Below are 20,927 nucleotides of genomic sequence, written 5' to 3'. Positions count from 1 at the left end.
TTTAATTTATTTGAACTGTCATTTAATCTTAGTAAATTGTTTCGTATTGTTGTTAATAGTTTCACTGTGTGATCCTCATGTATTTTTGTAAACTCATTGAGCACGGGGCTCCTGTCTCATTTTGTCCTGCTTAGCACACTGCTGAGCGTATAGTAGGCATTCAGTAAGTCTTATGTCTTAAACATGTAAGGGTAGCTCTTCTAACTTTTTAAATTCTGCATAATGTTTCATTAATGTTGCCTACTTAACATTCTTACTGGTCCTAACCCTTCTTTTCTTTCTTTTGAATGCTAGGTGGTTGTGAATGCACTCATCGGTGCAATTCCTTCTATCATGAATGTGCTACTTGTGTGTCTCATATTCTGGCTGATATTTAGCATCATGGGAGTAAATTTGTTTGCTGGCAAGTTTTATGAGTGTATTAACACCACAAATGGATTACGTTTTCCTACAAGTGAAGTGGAAAACCGTTCTGCCTGTCTTGCGCTTATGAATGTCAGTCAAAACGTGCGATGGAAAAACCTAAAAGTGAACTTTGATAATGTTGGACTTGGTTACCTGTCTCTACTTCAAGTGGTAAGTGACTCGTTTTATGAATGCTTGATATTTGAGTGCACGTTGGATGGAGGAGCTGTCATTATCATGTAGCTATTAACTAAAAATTAAAGATAAAGTACTGTGTGACAAAAAACAGAAGTGGTCTTTCGTAGAACATGTGCCTATAAACATGAGTTAAGAAGCATGGGCTCTATTGCACTGCTGTACAGGTGATTAATCCATAATCACCTTTTCAGAGTCACCTGACCCCCTGCCATTGTGCCTTCTGAATTGCTCCAAAAATGAATAGTCATTTTTTGGACTACTGCTTTCACACTACAAGGAAATCAGAAGGACTTGCCACTGGTACAGAAAGTCCTTAAGATATGGAGAAAAATTGCTTCTTTCCTTAGTTGTAAAACTCTCTGCCCCCTCTGGAAAAATAAAAGTTCAGGTACAAAACTCACAGGCAATTCTAACAACCTGGAAATTCACTGCTGCTGCTAAGTTGCTTCAGTCATGTCCAACTCTGTGCAACCCCATAGACAGCAGCCTACTAGGCTCCCCCATCCCTGGGATTCTCCAGGCAAGAACACTGGAGTGGGTTGCCGTTTCCTCCTCCACTAGGACTGAGATTTAGAACGTGACTTGGCAATGTGCCCCCCTCTTTTTCTTCTTGACACAGCATCTTTATGTTAAGTTGATATCTTGAAATATAATGGGCTCTCTTTATCCATGGCTTTGCATCTGCATGATGCAAGGGCTTGAGCATGGGCAGATTTTGGTATTTTCAGGGACTGCCCTGGAACCAGTCCCCCCTGCATGTACCAAGGGACGACTGTATAGTTCACTCACTTAATATTACTTAAAAGTTGTAATATTAAATACACTTACTCATTTATGGCTATTTTAGACTATGAGCTTTACATTCAGAGTCTATCAATGTTATATTTACAGGCAACATTTAAGGGATGGATGGATATTATGTATGCAGCAGTTGATTCTGTTAACGTAAGTATTGGTAAACATAACACTGAACTCTACTGTTTTGAAAAGCTTCTTTGTTGAGTTAGGCTGTTTCCAAACAGCAGCTCCAAGAAGCTCTTGCTACGGGCATGCTCACTGAAGAAAATCCACCTGGTAGTTGCCTCGGTTACCTGTGTGGCATTTGGAAACAGAGCTTGACTTAAATTCTGTGACTCTACTGTATCAGACAAGCTTGCATCTGACTTGCAGCGAGCCACTTTATCTCTCTGAGCCTGTTTATTGATCCATAAAAAGAAAATAATTCACCACTACCTCATGGGGCTATTCTCTGGATCCAGCTAGAAAATGTAAATAGAGAACTTAGTTCATCCTGGCAGTAATGTGTTCAGTAAATATTTATCAAAATAAAAATGAAATAACATGTTTTATTTATCAGTCTTACTGCTTTTATATTTTAAAGTGCCTTGGAAGAGTTAATGTGAAATAAGTCTCACACTAAGGAATTTTGAAAACTACTGACTAGTTTATATTATCACAAAAGTGATAATATTAGTGAAGATATTTCTATAATCAAATTTAAAAAGGAAAAATTTATATAAATATGATGTCATCTCTTTTACTGTTTTTTCTGGAAATAAATAACATGGATTGTAATTTACTTACTACATTGTCCTATAATCCAAGAAAGTGGATAAGCCCTTTGTAGTTATTTGAAAATTATATTTAGTATTGAGTAAATGTTTAAGAATGATTATGTTGAACTTTGACAACACTATGGCTTCTGTAAAACCACATTTACCTAGGATTGCACTATTTGAATTTCCTTGTCAGAGCATGTGAGAAAGAAGATGATGAATTTATTGTCAACATACGTTAACTTTTGTTAATTCCGTAGGTAGACAAGCAGCCCATTTATGAATACAGCCTCTACATGTATATTTATTTTGTCATCTTCATCATCTTTGGGTCATTCTTCACTTTGAACTTGTTCATTGGTGTCATCATAGATAATTTCAACCAACAGAAAAAGAAGATAAGTATTTCAAGTTTTTGTCATTGCCCTGAAAGACATGAACATTATTTTTCCAAAAAATATAATGTGAAATTTAATGTCAATTACTTCATTAGAATTTCATTAATTTTCCAAGTAGTTTTTAGTATCCAGTGATGGATATGCTTAATCTCATTCATCTCTGCACAGAAAATAATCACCCTGCGATACATGAGACCTGGGTTCAATTCCTAAGTCAAGAAGATCCCCTGGAGATGGAAATGGCAACTGACTCCAATATTCTTGCCTGGAGAATCCCATGGACAGAGGACCCTGACAGGCTACACTCCATGGGGTCACGAGAGCTAGACACAACTTAGTAACTAAATGACCACAAAGTCCTAATTATTTTTAAGCAATACATCAACTATTCAGGTTTTTTCCCCCCAGTGTTCCCTGTGGAGCCTTGATTAAGAAAACTCAGTGCACTAATTATTTATTCAAAATGCTTTTCATAAATAGTTCCTATATTCTGTTCTGAGCCATAAGAGGGATTATTGTTATAGACTTTGTCTTATAAACAAGAAAAGGCACAGAGATTTTGCGTAATTTACCAAAATTATGCACCTGGTAAGTGATAGGGTTTTAATAGTCAGTAGTTGATCTTATCAGAGAAGGCAATGGCACCCTACTCCAGTACTTCTGCCTGGAAAATCTCATGGACAGAGGAGCCTGGTAGGCTGCAGTCCATGAGGTCACTGAGGGTCGGACCCGACTGAGCAACTTCACCTTCACTTTTCACTTTCATGCATTGGAGAAGGAAATGGCAACCCACTCCAGTGTTCTTGCCTGGGAATCCCAGGGACGGGGGAGCCTGGTGGGCTGCTGTCTATGGGGTCACACAGAGTCGGACACAACTGAAGTGACTCAGCAGCAGCAGCAGCAGCAGTTGATCTTATATACTTTGTATATTATTTAGGCCCCTTTCTACCCCCCAAATACTTTAATATGATATAGTTATAAATGCAATAAGAAGTGAACAAGAAATGTAAATAGGCAGTTAGAAGAAAGCTAGATACAGCTAAAACATTTTTATGATGTATGTGACAATTGAGCAGGCCTTGGAAGATGGATGAAGAAACACATAGCAACGGGGAGGCAAAAGGATAAGTAGTCCACAGCGGGTCAGAGATATGTCTGAGAACATGCACAGTGATGATAAAGGAGGCAGCAATCCAGGCAAAATACCAGTCCATTCAGTTGGGATGTAGTTTTGAGAAAAGAAATAGCAAGAGGTCTTGATTTGCTTGAGCACAGATCTGAAAAGCCATATTAGATATTTTTCAATAGGAGCTGATGTCATTGAAGTATTAAGGAAGAACATACAAGCAGGACATACACATTTATTAAGATTTGATGACATGTCTGATCCTGTGTAAAGTACTTTACACAGTAATCTTCATCACATTCTGTAAGTGTAGAGGGCATAGTATCCGCATTTCACCTCTCAGAGGGGTTATGTGCCTTGCACATGATTGGATAGCTCAGAAGTAGCTGCATCGTAGATCCAACTCTGAGGTCTTTTTTCCCAGAATTTATGGAAATCCAGCTTTAATTTAAAAAATTAATCTATCAGTGATGCAGAGAATGACTGTAGGAGCCCAAAGACTAGGTTAGGCTCTCCTTTACCTGCTACCTAGACCACACTTCGGAGAAGGCAATGGCACCCCACTCCAGTACTCTTGCCTGAAAAACCCTATGGATGGAGGAGCCTGGTGGGCTACAGTCCATGGGGTCGCACAGAGTCGGACAAGACTGAGCGACTTCACTTTCACTTTTCACTTTCATGCATTGGAGAAGGAAATGGCAACCCACTCCAGTGTTCTTGCCTGGAGAATCCCAGGGATGGGAGAGCCTCAGAGTTGGACACGACTGAAGTGACTTAGCAGCAGCAGCAGCAGACCACACTTCATTCTCCAAATTAGTCATTTGCAGCACTAGAGAATGTTTGTGTGTGAGTGCTAAGTCGCTTCAGTCATGTCCGACTCTTTGCATCCCTGTGGACCATAGCCACCAGGCTGCGCTGTCCATGTGATTCTCCAGGCAAGAGTACTGGAGTGAGTCGCCGTATCCTTCTCCAGGGTATCTTCCCAACCCAGGGGTGGAATCCCATGTCATGTCTCCTGCATTGACAGAAGGGTTCTTTACCACTAGCGCCACCTTGGGAAACCCACTAGAGAATAGGGGATACATTCAATTAAGAGATTTTAGAGGGTAGGATCTACAGTATTGTTTGTGGTTTGCAGGAGAAAAAATTGTCTATGAAGTCTCAGTTTTCTCAAAGTAAACTGGGTTACTGTGGCTGTAGCACCACCCACAGGAAAAGAGACTTTAGAAGGATGAGGTATAGAATAACAAGAGGAAGTGATTTCAGGTACTGGCTTAGTATCTAAGAAAAGACAGATGTACTTGCAATGAAATGTCATTCATGATATGATTGACTGTTCATGGGTGAAAGAAAATGTAGTAAATATTGTGTTGTTTATGCTTACATTCTGAATACAGGTGTTTATTTTTCAAAGAATTTTTTAAATTCCTTGTTCCATTCTAACATTTTATATCTGACAGTCAAAGTTAGTATTATCATATATTCATGCCTTTAGGCAGAGAATCTTAAATAAATAATAATCTTGAAAAAAATATAAATTATACCTTCATTTCCAATGTAGTTATTTTTCCTACTTTGGTCATTATATATGTGTACCTGTGATATATAAGCACACATATATAGTTCTGCAGCATTTGCTATAGAGGATGAATTATACATGTATCTAGAAAGAGCAGTATGACCATGACAGGACAGCTACAGCCCTCACTGCTTTAGTCCCCTTGCTTTTAAATATTATTCTTACAACAAGAATTGCCACTGCAGGAAGATGGGATGAATAGACACCATTCCCAGTAGCATCAGGCAAAATTACTAATTTCAAAACCCTGTCAGCTCCTGTTATCCCCTACCATTCTTCCCGTGTTTCATTTGCATTTGAAACATGCTTTTTATCTTCTGCCCCTTTCTGAGTAAGTTTACAGTTTCTTTCCAACCTACTTGGAGAATGAAAGAAGACAGGAACAACCTGTCTTCAGTTAATAACCTACTACGTAGGAGGCCTCCTATGCTATACAAAGTGTGTATGAATTCATCTAATCCATAGAACAAGCAAATGAAAGTGGTACCTTTATATGTGCGTATAAACCGAGGCCTATAAAGAGTAAACAGCTTGTTTCAAATCAAGAACTAGGTCATTGGCAGTCAGGGTCCAAAGTTCTGTTTGAGTGCAAAGCCCATCCAAAATGAAATGTGGCCTCTTAGTGCTTTTTAACTTCAACACTTTGATCTCGGTTTGGTATGAAAGTGTTAGTTGATCAGTCATGTCCAACTCTTTGCAACCCCACGGACTGTAGCCCACCAGGTTCTTCTGTCTATGGAATTTTCCAGGCAAGAATACTGGAGTGCATTGCTATTTACTTCTCCAGGGGATCTTCCCAACTCAGGGATCGGACCTGCATCTCCCACTTGGCAGGCAGATTCTTTACTGCTGAGCCACCTGGGACGCCCACCATTACCCATACCTCTTTCTAATAGCCAACCCCACTTTACTAGTTTTTCAAACTAGTCTTTGAAACTAGTCCTTAAGTCTTATAAATACTGTTTTTATCTTTAACAAATCTATGTGATAATTGGGTTTTAATAGTTCATCAGAAAATATACTTCTAAAATTTGAACTTAACGTTATTAATGAGTTCAGGTTATAAAAGGGAAATGTATGCAATGTATTTACACAAATGACTAGTACAGACCTTGGTGCATGTAAGTAAATTCTAAGTAACATCAACCCTTTTCAGTAACAGTAACCTTATTTGGAACGTTAATAACAACCACAGGAATTATAAATAATTATTGAATGTTTGGAATGCAGTATCTTAATTGATCCTCACAACAAACCAATGAGGTAATTACTCTTGCAGTGTGAGATTATTCAACCTTCAGTTCAGTTCAGTTCAGTTCAATCACTCAGTTGTGTCCGACTCTTTGCGACCCCATGAAACACAGCATGCCAGGCCTGCCTGTCCAACACCAACCCACGGAGCCCACCCAAACTCATGTCCATTGAGTCACTGATGCCATTCACCATCTCAGCCTCTGTCGTCCCCTTCTCCTCCTGCCCTCAATCTGTCCCAGCATTAGGGTCTTTTCAAATGAGTCAGCTCTTCACATCAGGTGGCCAAAGTACTGAAGTTTCAGCTTCAATATCAGTCCTTCCAATGAACACCCAGGGCTGGTCTCCTTTAGGATGGACTGGTTGGATCTCTTTGCAGTCCAAGGGACTCTCAAGAGTCTTCTCCAACACCACAGTTCAAAAGCATCAATTCTGTGCTCAGCTTTCTTTATATTCTAACTCTCACATCCGTATATGACTACTGGAAAAACCATAGCCTTGACTAGACAGACCTTTGTTGGCAAAGTAATGTCTCTGCTTCTTAATATGTGATCTAGGTTGGTCACAACTTTCCTTCCAAGGAGTAAGCGTCTTAATTTCATGGCTGCAGTCACCATCTGCAGTGTTTTTGGAGCCCCCAAAAATAAAGTCTGCCACTGTTTCCACTGTTTCCCCATCTATTTCCCATGAAGTGATGGGACCAGATGCCATGATCTTCGTTTTCTGAATGTTGAGCTTTAAGCCAACTTTTTCACTCTCCACTTTCACTTTCATCAAGAGGCTTTTTAGTTCTCCTTCACTTTCTGCGAAAGTGGTGGTGGTGTCATTTGCATATCTGAGGTTATTGATATTTCTCCTGGCAATCTTGATTCCAGCTTGTGCTTCTTCCAGCCCAGCGTTTCTCATGATGTACTCTGCATATAAGTTAAATAAGCAGGGTGACAATATACAGCCTTGACACACTCCTTTCCCTATTTGGAACCAGTCTGTTGTTCCATGTCCAATTCTAACTGTTGCTTCCTGACCTGCATACAGGTTTCTCAAGAGGCAGGTCAGGTGGTCTGGTATTCCCATCTCTTTCAGAATTTTCCACAGTTTATTGTCATCCACACAGTCAAAGGCTTTGGCATAGTCAAAGCAGAAATAGATGTTTTTCTGGAACTCTCTTGCTTTTTCGATGATCCAGCAGATGTTGGCAATTTGATCTCTGGTTCCTCTGCCTTTTCTAAAACCAGCTTGAACATCTGGAATTTCACAGTTCATGTATTGCTGAAGCCTGGCTTGGAGAATTTTGAGCATTACTTTACTAGCATGTGAGATGAGTGCAATTGTGCGGTAGTTTGAGCATTCTTTGGCATTGCCTTTCTTTGGGATTGGAATGAAAACTGACCTTTTCCAGTCCTGTGGCCACTGCTGAGTTTTCCAAATTTGAAGACATATTGAGTGCAGTACTTTCACAGTATCATCTTTTAGGATTTGAAATAGCTCAACTGGAATTCCATCACCTCCACTAGCTTTGTTCGTAGTGATGCTTCCTAAGGCCCACTTGACTTCACATTCCAGGATGTCTGACTCTAGGTGAGTGATCACACCATCGTGATTATCTTGGTTGTGAAGATCTTTTTTGTACAGTTCTTCTGTGTACTCTTGCCACTTCTTCTTAATATCTTCTGTTTCTGTTAGGTCCATACCATTTCTGTCCTTTATCAAGCCCATCTGTGCATGAAATGTTCCCTTGGTATCTCTAATTTTCTTGAAGAGATCTCTAGTCTTTCCCATTGTATTGTTTTCCTCTGTTTCTTTGCATTGATTGCTGAGAACGGCTTTCTTATCTCTCCTTGCCATTCTTTGTAACTCTTCGTTCAAATGGGTATATCTTTCCTTTTCTCCTTTGCTTTTTGCTTCTCTTCTTTTCTCAGCTATTTGTAAGGCCTCCTCAGACAGCCATTTTGCTTTTTTGCATTTCTTTTTCCTGGGGATGGTCTTGATCCCTCTCTCCTGTACAATGTCACAAACCTCTGTCCATAGTTCATCAGGCACTCTATCAGATCTAGTCCCTTAAATCTATTTGTCACTTCCACTGTATAATCATAAGGGATTTGATTTTAACTGCTATGTAATACATCTTTGACATAACATGTAAAGACCAGCCTGACTTACAGAATGTCTGCCACCTAGGTTTTAAAGGGATGCATTTCACAGGGTCTTTATAAGCTATGGTTAATTAAAATTACAACACGAGTTTCTCTACTGGAGTGTTTTGTAATCTCCTCTTAGCTTCATCCCGCTCTTCATTATACTGACAACCAGGGTATCGTCAACGGAAGACAAGACATGTAATTATAAGTTAATAGGCTATGATATTCAACCCTTGGGCTTCCCAGGTGGCACTAATGGTAAAGAGCTCGCCTGCCAGTGTAGGAGACATAAGATGCATGGGTTTGATCCCTTGGTCAGGAAGATCCCCTGGAAGAGGGCATGGCAATCCACTCCAGTATTCTTGCCTGGAGAATCCCATGAAGAGAGGAGCCTGGTGGGCTACAGCACACAGGGTCACAAAGAGTTCGACATGACTGAAGCGACTTAGCATGTACTCACTTTCAACCCTCGTCACCAGACAGTGAAGGGTTTAGGTTTCTCTTGACATTATCTTGAAAGTTCTTTCTTATACATCAGTAGATCAAATGAATACCAAAGTTACACAAAGACTGCGTATCAATTAGAGGACATGTAAATTAAAACACATAAGACAGAAAGGGAAGACTGGTTTTCATTAGGTATTTGATAGATAAGAAAATGCAATCCAGGAAAACCAAAGGGAAACCATATCCAAATCACCTTTAACTCCAGGACCCTACAAGTAAAGGAAAGATTTCAGAACTATAAATTTCCCCCCCAATTCCTAATTACATGGATTGTGCTAATTTATGCCATAACTTAAAGTTTATATTTCAGGTCAATGAGGAATGTGCATGAATCTGTATAAATTGTAGATAATTTTAAGAAATCAACAGAGTTTAAAAAAATAGGCAAATCTTCTAGGTCTCCTGTGTGAGATTTAGACTTCTACAGTGAAGAAAGGATCAAAAACTTTATTTAGATGTTACTTTATTTACTGTTGAATCTTAAATGTTGTATATTCAATTAGAAAGTCCTTCAAGTCAGAAACCCTAGAGTATTGATAATTTTCTCAACATCTAAAACTCTATTATGTATATTGTTTATACCCAATAAAGTGTTTATGTTGAAATTCCTTTATTTGGAATTAAAGAGGTAATGAAAGTTTTTTTTAGTAAATAAGTAAATATATGTACTATGTGTATACCAAATATATTTGTGTGTGTACACTATTTATCAATGTGTTATCATAACATATATAGTATATTCATTTGTATGCTAAAGGAATATGGTATGATAAAATGAATACAAGTGAATACAAAAATATTATTACTTTTTGCCCCTACTATTTATGAGTCAGTATGGCTAATAAGTAAACATTAGCCAACTTATTATTACTTACTTTTGTTTCTTATCACTCTTCCTGATATATTTGTTATTTAACAATGAAATGCCTGATGAGACAAGTAGCAGATAAAATGAGATACCAGCATATCATTTAAAACAAAACAAGTTAGGCTACTAAAAAATAAGTGAGCCAATTATTATTTCACATAATCCATATATGTTATATATTATGCATATTACATTACATACAGAGAGTCATGTCCCTATGTGTAGGTAATCCTTTAAGATAGATTTGATTTATAGCTACCTTGCACATAATAAGATACATTTCATTTTATTGAAGTGTAATTAACATATAACAATATATTAGCTTCCCAGGTGGTACTAGTGGTAAAGGACATGCCTGTTAATGCAGGAGACAACAGATGCTGGTTAGAGCCTGGGTTGGGAAGGTTCCCTGAAAGAGGAAATGGCAACCAACTCCAGTTTTCTTGCATGGAAAATCCCACAGACAGAGAAGCCTGGCAGGCTGCAGTCCATAGGGTCGCACAGAGTCAGACACAACTAAATGACTCAGCACACAGCACGTACAATAGAATCATTCAGTACTTGCATACATTGTGAAATGATTACCATAAGACTTTAGTTACATGTGTCACCATCTGTCACCAGAAGTATGCAATACTTTTCAAGAGCCATACTAATCTCTATATGGTTCCAATTTTAATATATGTGCTGCTAAGTCGCTTCAGTAATGTCCGACTCTGTGCAACCCCATGGACAGCAGCCCACAAGGCTCCCCTGTCCCTGGGATTCTCCAGGCAAGAACACTGGAGTGGGTTGCCATTTCCTTCTCCAATGCATGAAAGTGAAAAGTGAAAGTGAAGTCGCTCAGTCGTGTCTGACTCTTAGCGACCCCACGGACTGCGGCCCACCAGGCTCCTCCATCCATGGGATTTTCCAGGCAAGAGTGCTGGAGTGGGGTGCCATTGCCTTCTCCAATATATGTGCTACTGAAGTGAAAACACATTTCATTTCTGTATGAATACATTTTTAACCTGAATAATCACCTGAAGGAATATCTGGAAAATGATTCTGGTTTTAACTAGATTTATTTTTATTTCTTTACCTTGGAGGTCAAGATATCTTTATGACAGAAGAACAGAAGAAATATTATAATGCAATGAAAAAGCTGGGATCCAAGAAACCACAAAAGCCAATACCTCGGCCAGGGGTAAAAAATATTATATTTAGCATGTAAATTTTAAAATTATTTTAATTCATCTTTAATGTATAATTATTTCTTAAACATGAATGTATAATTTTAACATTTTAAAGAAAAGTCCTTATAAAACTGAATATATGTATTTTGAACACTATCACAGCTCTTAATAGTCTTTCATATATTTTCCTTTTCTATAAAAATGAAAAAATAATTATATATGCTTTTACTCTACATTAGCTGTACATCTTACTATTAGTACAAATGTTCTATAGAGAATCAAAATAAAATGTACTTTTGACTGAAATTTGATTATCTTGATGACTTTATGATGTAGTCACAGCATGTAGTGATAGGTGTCTTCAGTCAGGTGAAACCAACCTTGTAGACCTTTGATATTACAACAGACAGAACACCAGGGAAGCAGTCAGACTGGTCATGAATCTAAACTTTATCCTGCCATAAGATCAAAGACCAGAATAGGCTCAGGTGTAAATAGTGAGTCTTAGCAGTTAAATAGTTTGTATTCCTCTAATAGTTAAAATAAATTTAAACGCATTTTATGTATCTCAATTTCTGTTTTGTATAACACTGTAGACCAAAGTTGTGGCTGAAGACAGAGCATCCTAAAAATGGGAATATGTTTAGTACCAGCTGCCTACATGAGGATTATCCAGCACTTTTTAAATGGACACATGGCCAGGTTTCATCCAGACCTACAGAACCATAATCTATGAATTTAAAGCTCTAGTATTTAATTTTCTCAGTACCCTACTTGATCTTGATAGAGTGTCTTAAAACTTGCTTATGTAACCAATAAAGTGATTTTGAAATTGAGTTTCATGAAAAGCACAGTACTGTTCAGTGAGCTTGATAAGAAAAGTGATATGTTAAATATGGATATGTTTGGAAGTATATATTCTATACATGGAAGAGACAGGAAAGTATAGATCTCTGATATTATAGCAGTAATACCAGTGTAAGACAATGATGCCAACACATTAGTCAAAATAAGGTGACAAAGTAGAAATTTAGAGATGTCATTTTATTACCTTGAAACACTCTAGGTAATGGAACTGAGATTTTCTTTTCTTTTTTTTTTTTCTCTGAGAGTTTCTTAGTAAAGAAATTACCTTGTGATCCTGGCAATTCCTGTATGACATACTAGGGTGGATATACTTAAAAGCAAATGTTAGTTTACAAGGTTAATTGAAGAATTGGTACACTGAAAGTCAACAGCAAGTTGTCATGTACTCTGACTTAGATCTAGCCCATTAATCATATTCCTTAAACAAAGCAAGAGCTTATAACCAAGGATAATTTATGCAAGTTTTGAAGACAGGTACCTTTAAAATTTGTTTTGTTAATGTAATCATTTATGGATACTACTTTGAAAATTTACTGTACAATTTCCTATCATTTTTGTTTCTTTGCAGAACAAATTCCAAGGATGTATCTTTGACCTAGTAACAAACCAAGCTTTTGATATAGCCATCATGGTTCTGATCTGCCTCAACATGGTAACCATGATGGTGGAAAAAGAGGGACAAAGTGACTACGTGACTGAAGTTTTAAATTGGATCAATGTGGTTTTTATTATCCTGTTCTCTGGAGAATGCGTGCTGAAACTGATCTCCCTCAGATGCTACTACTTCACTGTAGGCTGGAACATCTTTGATTTTGTGGTTGTAATTCTCTCCATTGTAGGTAAGACCATTTATTAATCAGATTTTAATTCTGAGTCAAACTAAACATCACACGTATTCAGAGAAGTTTCTGAATTCATGACTATAAACCTACTTTTGAGTAACACTGAAAAAAAATGAAGTAACCTTTAAAGCAAAACTAAACAAAAACATCTGCGTCAGAATTCCTAGGTTCACGTTATGAACCTGAAGGATACATTTTCTGTTTGTTGGAAGCACATAATACCCCTTGATGTTTGACTTCCAGGATACCCTTCACAAACGTAGCAAGTGTGCCAGTAGATAGATGTGTCTTAGACCAATGTAAACTGGCAATGTAAATCTAAATGTAGAATCTGAAATCATTTCTAGTTTTTGCATATATGAGAACTATCCCTTGATTAGTGATAATATAACTAGCCAGAATATTGGTGATTGAAAATTCTCCCTGAAATCAAAGTGAAGTTAAGGTATGAAGAAATGCCAGCTTCATTTCTTACAGCTTCATACTTGTCAAGTCTGTAATCATTTTCAGCCAACCACAGTCATGTCTGTGAATCACAATATTTGATTTTATACTTCCTCTTGTTTCATTCCCATAGCTGTTTTCCTGTCATCTTGTTTTTCATTATTTGTACATGCCTTTCCCAGTAGTTTAGGTTTGAATTTATTTTTATAATTATAAATTTTAGACAGAAGAGATTGTGGAGATTATTTAATACAAACTCACTTAGAGATGCTGAAACAAGGAGACTCAGAAAGGTTGAAAGTACTATAATCTAAAACTGCTATATTGAGTACTGCAACTTAGAATAGGCATTCAAAATCAATTTTTGGAAAAAATAAAAGAAAAATTAAAATTTAGGTAGGAATCACACATTAACAGCAAGCAGAAGAGAGGAAGCATTCCACTTAACTTAGGAAGAAGAAAGGAATATCCCTCTATCACTTCGCTTTGTAATAGTGTTGGCTGATCCAATTAGATCAGAAAACGGAGAGGTACATATATTTAAACAATGGAGCAAATGATCAGTTTCACATCTTACTGTGGTACTCTAAAAATGCAAGAGAATCAACCAATAAAATGGATTCAATTAAAGTTCAGAAGGTACAGATTTTAAATTGCATGAACCATGAACCAATGTTAATAATTGTTTATGTGGACCAAAAGATTAGAAAATATATCTAAGGAAATCTGATTCATGATTCCAATAAAAATAAAGGAAAATACCTAGAAATAACTGTAATAAGAAATGTATAAGACTTCTATGAGGAAAACTAACAGAAACAAAAGAAAGTTTAAATACTAAATCCAGTGTTACCCCAATGAGAATATGAGTGGGATAATAAATTGGCAACATAAATCTAAATGATTCTAAAATTCATCTGGAAGAAAAATTAGAGTAATGAGGGGTGACTTACATTGCCAGATATTAAAGATTGTTTTTACGTTGATGAAGTAATAGATTCAAATAAATAATCCTAATTTAAGCTTCAATATATGGAGAATTACTAAATTACTCAGTTAAAAGATCTCATGGATCAAGATTAATGGATGTGTAAAATTGTATTCTAGTAGAAATAGATTTATAACCATGAGCTTAAATAGCCCTTTCTATTCATGACAAACAACTCCCTTGAGACAAAATAATAGATATGACCACATAAAAATCAAAATATTTATTCTGTGGAGGAAGAATCACTACCGACACCAAATTAAAAGAAAAAATAGTTGAAAAACATGTTAAAAACAAGGAAATTGTTAATGTAACATTTATGGCTAACAAAGGATTAGTACTTGTGAACACATGTACACCCGTGGCGGATTCATGTTGATGTATGGCAAAACCAGTACAATATTGTAAAGTAATTAGCCTCCATTTAAAATAAATAAATTTTAAAAAAAAAGGAACCACACACACAAAAAAATATTCCTCATAAATCAATAAGAAGTAAATCTCCCAACAGAAAAATATCCAAAAACTAGACTAGGCCAAAAGGAGAAAGTTGAAAATAGTCAACAAGCATACAAAATGTCCAATAAATTAAGAAAATGTGGATTATTTTTCCCCAAAAAAATGCCACAATACTGAGATGTTTCAAACATCACAGAGATATTTTTGGTAAAATTACAAAGAAGAAAACAGCACCGGTGAGCAGGTGAAGTGGGAGCACTTTCATAGACTATCATTATAAAAGTTAGTTTCTACAAACTTTTTGGAGGTAGATTTGCAATATATAACAAAGATTTAAATCACTGTTTCATCTACCTTCTATTATTATCAAAAAATGCTCATGCAAAAAATATACCTGCTTAGATATTCATTTCAATCAAAACAATTGGAAACAGCATAAAATTCTTCAAAATATGGTGACTTTGACACAACATTATACAACTATAGGGAATTGTTCTGTTGTCATTTATATGGAAATACCTCCATAACATATGATGAAATAACTAAAACAGATGACCAAAAAACCCTTCTATTATCATGCTTACATTTGTATATGTTTGTGTGCTTGCATAGAAAAATGGAGTGATCCTAAACAAAATACTAACAGCAGTTAATGGTTGGTTGATATTTCAGGTGATTTATATTTTCTTTTTAGCATTTTACTATGTGACTTTAATTTTTCTACCCTTACAAATTAAAAAACTGTGCATGAAGAAATATAAGGTTCACAAACCTACTGAAGTAGAAAAAAAGTCACAGTGGTTAAGACTAGCCATTTTACTGTGGGATTGCTCAGTCCTTGGATTGTTATAATATTGTCTTCAATATAAAATGAAAATCCTGAAATCACAAGAGATAAAATGGCACATAAAACTATTTAGAGTCATAATTTTCTGTAGCATAGATATTTAAATATTTACCATTTACTCCTCCACTCTTCACCAGGTATGTTTCTGGCAGATTTGATAGAAAGGTATTTTGTGTCCCCTACCCTATTCCGAGTGATCCGTCTTGCCAGGATTGGCCGAATCCTGCGTCTGATCAAAGGGGCCAAGGGGATCCGCACGCTGCTGTTTGCTTTGATGATGTCCCTTCCTGCGCTGTTTAACATCGGCCTCCTGCTCTTCCTGGTCATGTTCATCTATGCCATCTTTGGAATGTCCAACTTTGCCTATGTTAAAAAGGAAGCTGGAATTAATGACATGTTCAACTTTGAGACCTTCGCCAACAGCATGATCTGCCTGTTCCAGATTACCACCTCTGCTGGCTGGGATGGATTGCTGGCACCTATCCTCAACAGTAAACCACCAGACTGTGACCCCAAAAAAGTTCATCCTGGAAGCTCAGTTGAAGGAGACTGTGGGAACCCATCTGTCGGGATATTCTATTTTGTCAGTTACATCATCATATCATTTCTGGTCGTGGTGAACATGTACATTGCTGTCATCCTGGAGAACTTCAGTGTTGCTACTGAAGAAAGTACTGAGCCCCTGAGTGAGGACGATTTTGAGATGTTCTATGAGGTTTGGGAGAAGTTTGATCCAGACGCGACCCAATTTATAGAATATAGCAAACTCTCTGATTTTGCAGCTGCCCTGGATCCTCCTCTTCTCATAGCAAAACCAAACAAAGTCCAGCTCATTGCCATGGACCTGCCCATGGTCAGTGGGGACAGGATCCACTGCCTCGACATCTTATTTGCTTTTACAAAGCGTGTTTTGGGGGAAGGTGGAGAGATGGACTCTCTTCGTTCACAGATGGAAGAAAGGTTCATGTCTGCAAATCCCTCTAAGGTGTCTTATGAGCCCATCACAACTACACTAAAAAGAAAGCAAGAGGATGTGTCTGCTACAGTCATTCAGCGTGCTTACAGACGTTACCGCCTACGGCAAAATGTCAAAAATATATCAAGTATATACATCAAAGATGGTGACAGAGATGATGATTTGCCCAATAAAGAAGATATGGTTTTTGATAATGTTAATGAGAACTCAAGTCCAGAAAAAACAGATGCAACTCCATCCACTGTCTCCCCACCTTCTTATGATAGTGTAACAAAACCAGACAGAGAGAAATATGAAAAAGACAAAACAGAAAAGGAAGACAAAGGGAAAGATGGCAAGGAAGGCAAAAAATAGAGCTCATTTTTTGATATATTGTTTACAGCCTGTGAAGGTGATATATTTGTGTTAATAAGACTCTTTTGAGGAGGTCTATGCCAAATCTCTTTTTATCAATTTATTCTCAAAGTCAGTGCATTTGCTAGCTCTGATTCTCTGACATAGGTGGGCAGCATTAGCAGATGGCTATTTTTACATTGGTAAATGTATCTCTAAGAATTGTTAAGAGTGAGTGTACAGGAATTATTGATTACAGCAAACAGAGGTGATTTAATTTTATTTACTTTTAATAAATCAGAAAAACTTGTAGAAAATATTCACATCTGCCTTGTCATCTTTTCACAGGATTGTAAACATTCATGTTTCCCATGCATGTAGGCATGTGTGGGTGCACACACACGCCAATACCTAACATTTGGATATCTACAAAAGTATTTTGCCTTGACTTTTCAATGTAGTGCTCTGATAGAAGGCACCAGTAATGAATGTTCAGTTAAAACATCTTGTTATCTTGTTATTAGGGGGCAAGACTCTTTTATCCATGTCCAAAGGTCATTCTATATTTTGAGGTGCTTAAATTTATCCATGTTACATGAAAACCAATTTATATGTGCCCACTAAATGCCATGTGACATGTAGGCTGGTCAGTTCTACCAATGCTTTTTGTTTATCATGATGCATATACCGATTAGGATAAGAGTTACCTTTAGAATATTGTGCTTCGTGGGCTGCCTTTTTCTATATCTTTGTTTGTTCATTCAGTAATCATGAAACATGAAAAATTATTTTAAGTACATATCACGTTCCTTGAAAGAAAAAAATGAACATGATTGAGAAAATAAGCAACTAAAGAAAGCTTTATCCATTTTAATTTATATACTGTAATGCCGGACTGTGCTGCTCCAAAAATACCAACAATGACCCAACTCTTATCATTTCTGTCACAGTTTTCTGCTTTCTCATGCAGTATTGTTGAATCATTCTTCAGCACTGAGCAAAGCTGATACTGTCTTCAGTGGAGTGCTTCCAGATATGCAGAAAGATATTTGATATCATGGTACATGTTTGAGCAGAATGACTTGGGCACAGTATTTAGTATTTCACCTGCATAATATCCTGAATGTGTATGGCAAGCTTTCAAGTCGTACTACATGGCAGGCTTTCAACACAAACTTGTGTGTAGTAAGAATGAAATAGCATTCAACCAGGATTCTTGCCAACTTGCTTGCCTGATTGGTTCTAGTAATCCACTTGAACCTTTGTTCTTTCATCTACAAAAGGAGGAGGATGTCACTTTCTCCTTAAAATTCTATGACTATGAGATATATTATGTATCCATCAATAATGTACCCTGAGCTTAAAGTTTACCAAGCACACATTCATTTTGCTTCTGCTGTTATTCTTCTATCAAGGATTATATATCTAGTTTAGAAAAAAAACTTGTTAATACTGGCTTGAAAAGAAATAGCCATAATGCATTTTTTATGAGTTTATTCCAGGAACGTGAGATCATTCTTCTATCGAGTTATTCATGCACAGGCAAAAACTGAGTTACAAAAGTGGAAAGTAATTTTATTTAGAAGATTTTGTGGGAGGTTTCAAAACAAATATATACAACAATATTTCATTCATTTGCTTTCCTCAATGAAAAAAGAACATAAACTGTATTTCTATATTAAGTGCTTAAAACATTTCCGTTGTCGTTCTTTTGGCTAGTTAAAAATAAAGGAGATTTAAGCATACCCATAGAGATGAAGAAGTACAGATAGAGGATGAAAGGCAAAGGGCAAAAAAAAAAAACCACAGAAATGAGAAAGACAGACAAAAACAAAGAAAGCGACATCTCCACAGAACTTCCTACCTAGAATATTTCTAAAGTATGATGTGTTTTACAGCATTAGTGAAGGAGATTATCACATCTAGACATTTGTCCTAAAGCATGAATGAAATTAAACCTAGGGCCAAAGATTCTTTACCAATCATCCATCTTACATTATTTGGGCCTCTTTTTTATTTACTATATAAGATACCATGCAGTGTTTTCCTAGACTATATAGAGCATTGTATCACCTCCCTGCTAAGTCTGTTGAAAATAGGTTTTGACCAATTTAGAGAACCATGCAAAATATATTACCTTTGTAAGATTTTTTAATACACAAAATTAAGAAATTAATATTACCTTAAATGTGAAGTTTATCCTCATCATTTTAAATCTATATAACTGTACTTTGCGTATTTATAAAATATAGTGGGAAAATATGTGGGAAGGTTTATGTGTGATTTACTATTCATGTTTTTACATTGCCTGATTTTTATGTGAAAAAAAATATTAGCAACTTGTTCCTCAACACAATTTATTCTAAACATTTCAAAAAAAGAATTACAAAGTTGCCCTTCCATTTCATGCTGAACTATAATTTTTTAATGTAACATGGTTAAGTTTTTTTTATATATATGTTTTCCCAGGAATGTCTAATTGTAACTTTTTATCAATTAATAACAATATTTTGGAACCAAGTGCTCATTTAATATATTACAAGCTTGAAGGGAAGTTAGACTTCTCTTTTCATACAGATTACTGTTTGGTACTAATAATAAGATACCATTCTCAGCACTGTAATGCTAATATTTAAGTCACACTATCATATAACACATTTAATCTAATGATATAAAATGATAGTTACACTGTACAATTTAAATTGGAATAAAGTGGCAGGGAACAGATGTGAACACAAATCCATTCATCCAATGGAGATAAACATGGGAGAATCTCATTTTATCTTTTTGACTGTTACGTAGTTTGCAAAAGATGTAAGTAACTTGTTGGCTGTTTCTAAATGCTAACTGATGAAAACTTCAACTCTAAATATTTGTTCAGCATGATTTTATAGAATTTTGATAGCTTTATTCAAAAGTTAAGAGGAAATGCATATGTAAATAAAGCAGTTCTAAATAGCAATTTCAGAGAAATGTTAATGGGAATGATGAAAGTGGGCCAGCTAAATTAGAATGGCCAAGTAACTGGCTTGGGTTTAGGACCTATGTATAGAGGCCACCAATTTCTTTTAATAACTGTGGTTTGTTATGTTATATTCTTGAGGAAAATAATTGAGTTGCTTCATAAAAATAAAGGAATAGCCATGAATATAATAATGCTGTTTACATAGAATTCTTTATAAATTTCATACATATATGAATGCTCAAAATGTTTGAGTTTGTCATAAATTATATTGTAGTTATACTTGAGACCTGCACATTGTAATAGAATCTAAAAATAAAAGTCATCAAAAAATAAAATCATGTTTGCATGTATTTTCTGTTTTTGTGAGAATAACCTTTAACATTACACCATGACCCAGGCAAAAGGAGCTGCAGAGTACATAGTTAAAATCTCTTTCAAGGGAGGGAAAGGTTGCGTACTGATTAGAGTGGAGGGGGCCTTTGCTGCAACAGGATTTGCTGCACGTGGGGTGAAACACATGACTAGTTGAGAGCTGTAAACAAGCAACAGGGGAAACATGCTGTACTTTCTGTCTATTATTCTGAAAGTTGTGTAATTGGATACCCATATTGACAATCTGTCCCAGAAGAAAAAGCCAATTTTAAGAGATTTAGGAAGCTGTGTCATGTCTGTATCACGTGCTTTAGCTTGACCCTCAAATTTATTTTTCATAAGCAATTTAAATGCAAAAAAGCCATGGATGAAACTATAGGTAGTAAGTATATAGAAAAGATTCAGAGCTTATTAACAGTTTTGAAAACCTAGTAGCATTGAGGAAAAATTATTCCTCTTCCAGATGTAATATTTGCTAGCATGTGCTAGTTTCCATTGTATTTTGTGCAAGACAATATGACTTGTATTTTGTCAATTTCCACTCAGTGACTAGCAACACCTTGGGATATCTCTATGGGCCTACAAGAATAAGAAAAGCAAAAACAAACCATGTTGCTAAGTGAAAGAAACCAT

General features: G+C 36.3%; 1 protein-coding gene across 5 annotated transcripts in view; it reads left to right on the top strand.

Moving 5' to 3' along the window:
• Positions 1 to 20,257, top strand: part of SCN9A (sodium voltage-gated channel alpha subunit 9) — a 166,566-nt gene extending 146,309 nt beyond the window's left edge. For 3 of the 5 annotated variants that reach the window (XM_086370753.1, XM_086370760.1, XM_086370745.1), the window contains 6 exons: positions 295 to 576; positions 1,495 to 1,548; positions 2,420 to 2,557; positions 11,108 to 11,212; positions 12,637 to 12,907; positions 15,786 to 20,257. In XM_086370753.1, the coding sequence (XP_086226879.1) occupies positions 295 to 576; positions 1,495 to 1,548; positions 2,420 to 2,557; positions 11,108 to 11,212; positions 12,637 to 12,907; positions 15,786 to 16,978 (2,043 nt within the window). In that variant the 3' untranslated portion in view covers positions 16,979 to 20,257. Of the gene's footprint in view, positions 1 to 294; positions 577 to 1,494; positions 1,549 to 2,419; positions 2,558 to 11,107; positions 11,213 to 12,636; positions 12,908 to 15,785 lie in introns of those variants that run through there. The other 2 variants (XM_086370772.1, XR_015152763.1) reach the window with 2 other exon arrangements.
• Positions 20,258 to 20,927: the final 670 nt, after the last annotated feature.

Source organism: Bos grunniens, chromosome 2 (genome assembly GCF_055505025.1).
Source record: "Bos grunniens cultivar Pamir isolate PY7600 chromosome 2, Bosgru_T2T1.0, whole genome shotgun sequence".
Taxonomy (NCBI): domain Eukaryota; kingdom Metazoa; phylum Chordata; class Mammalia; order Artiodactyla; family Bovidae; genus Bos; species Bos grunniens.
The sequence above is the reverse complement of the archived record's forward strand: the minus strand, read 5'-3'. Positions and strand labels throughout refer to the sequence as shown.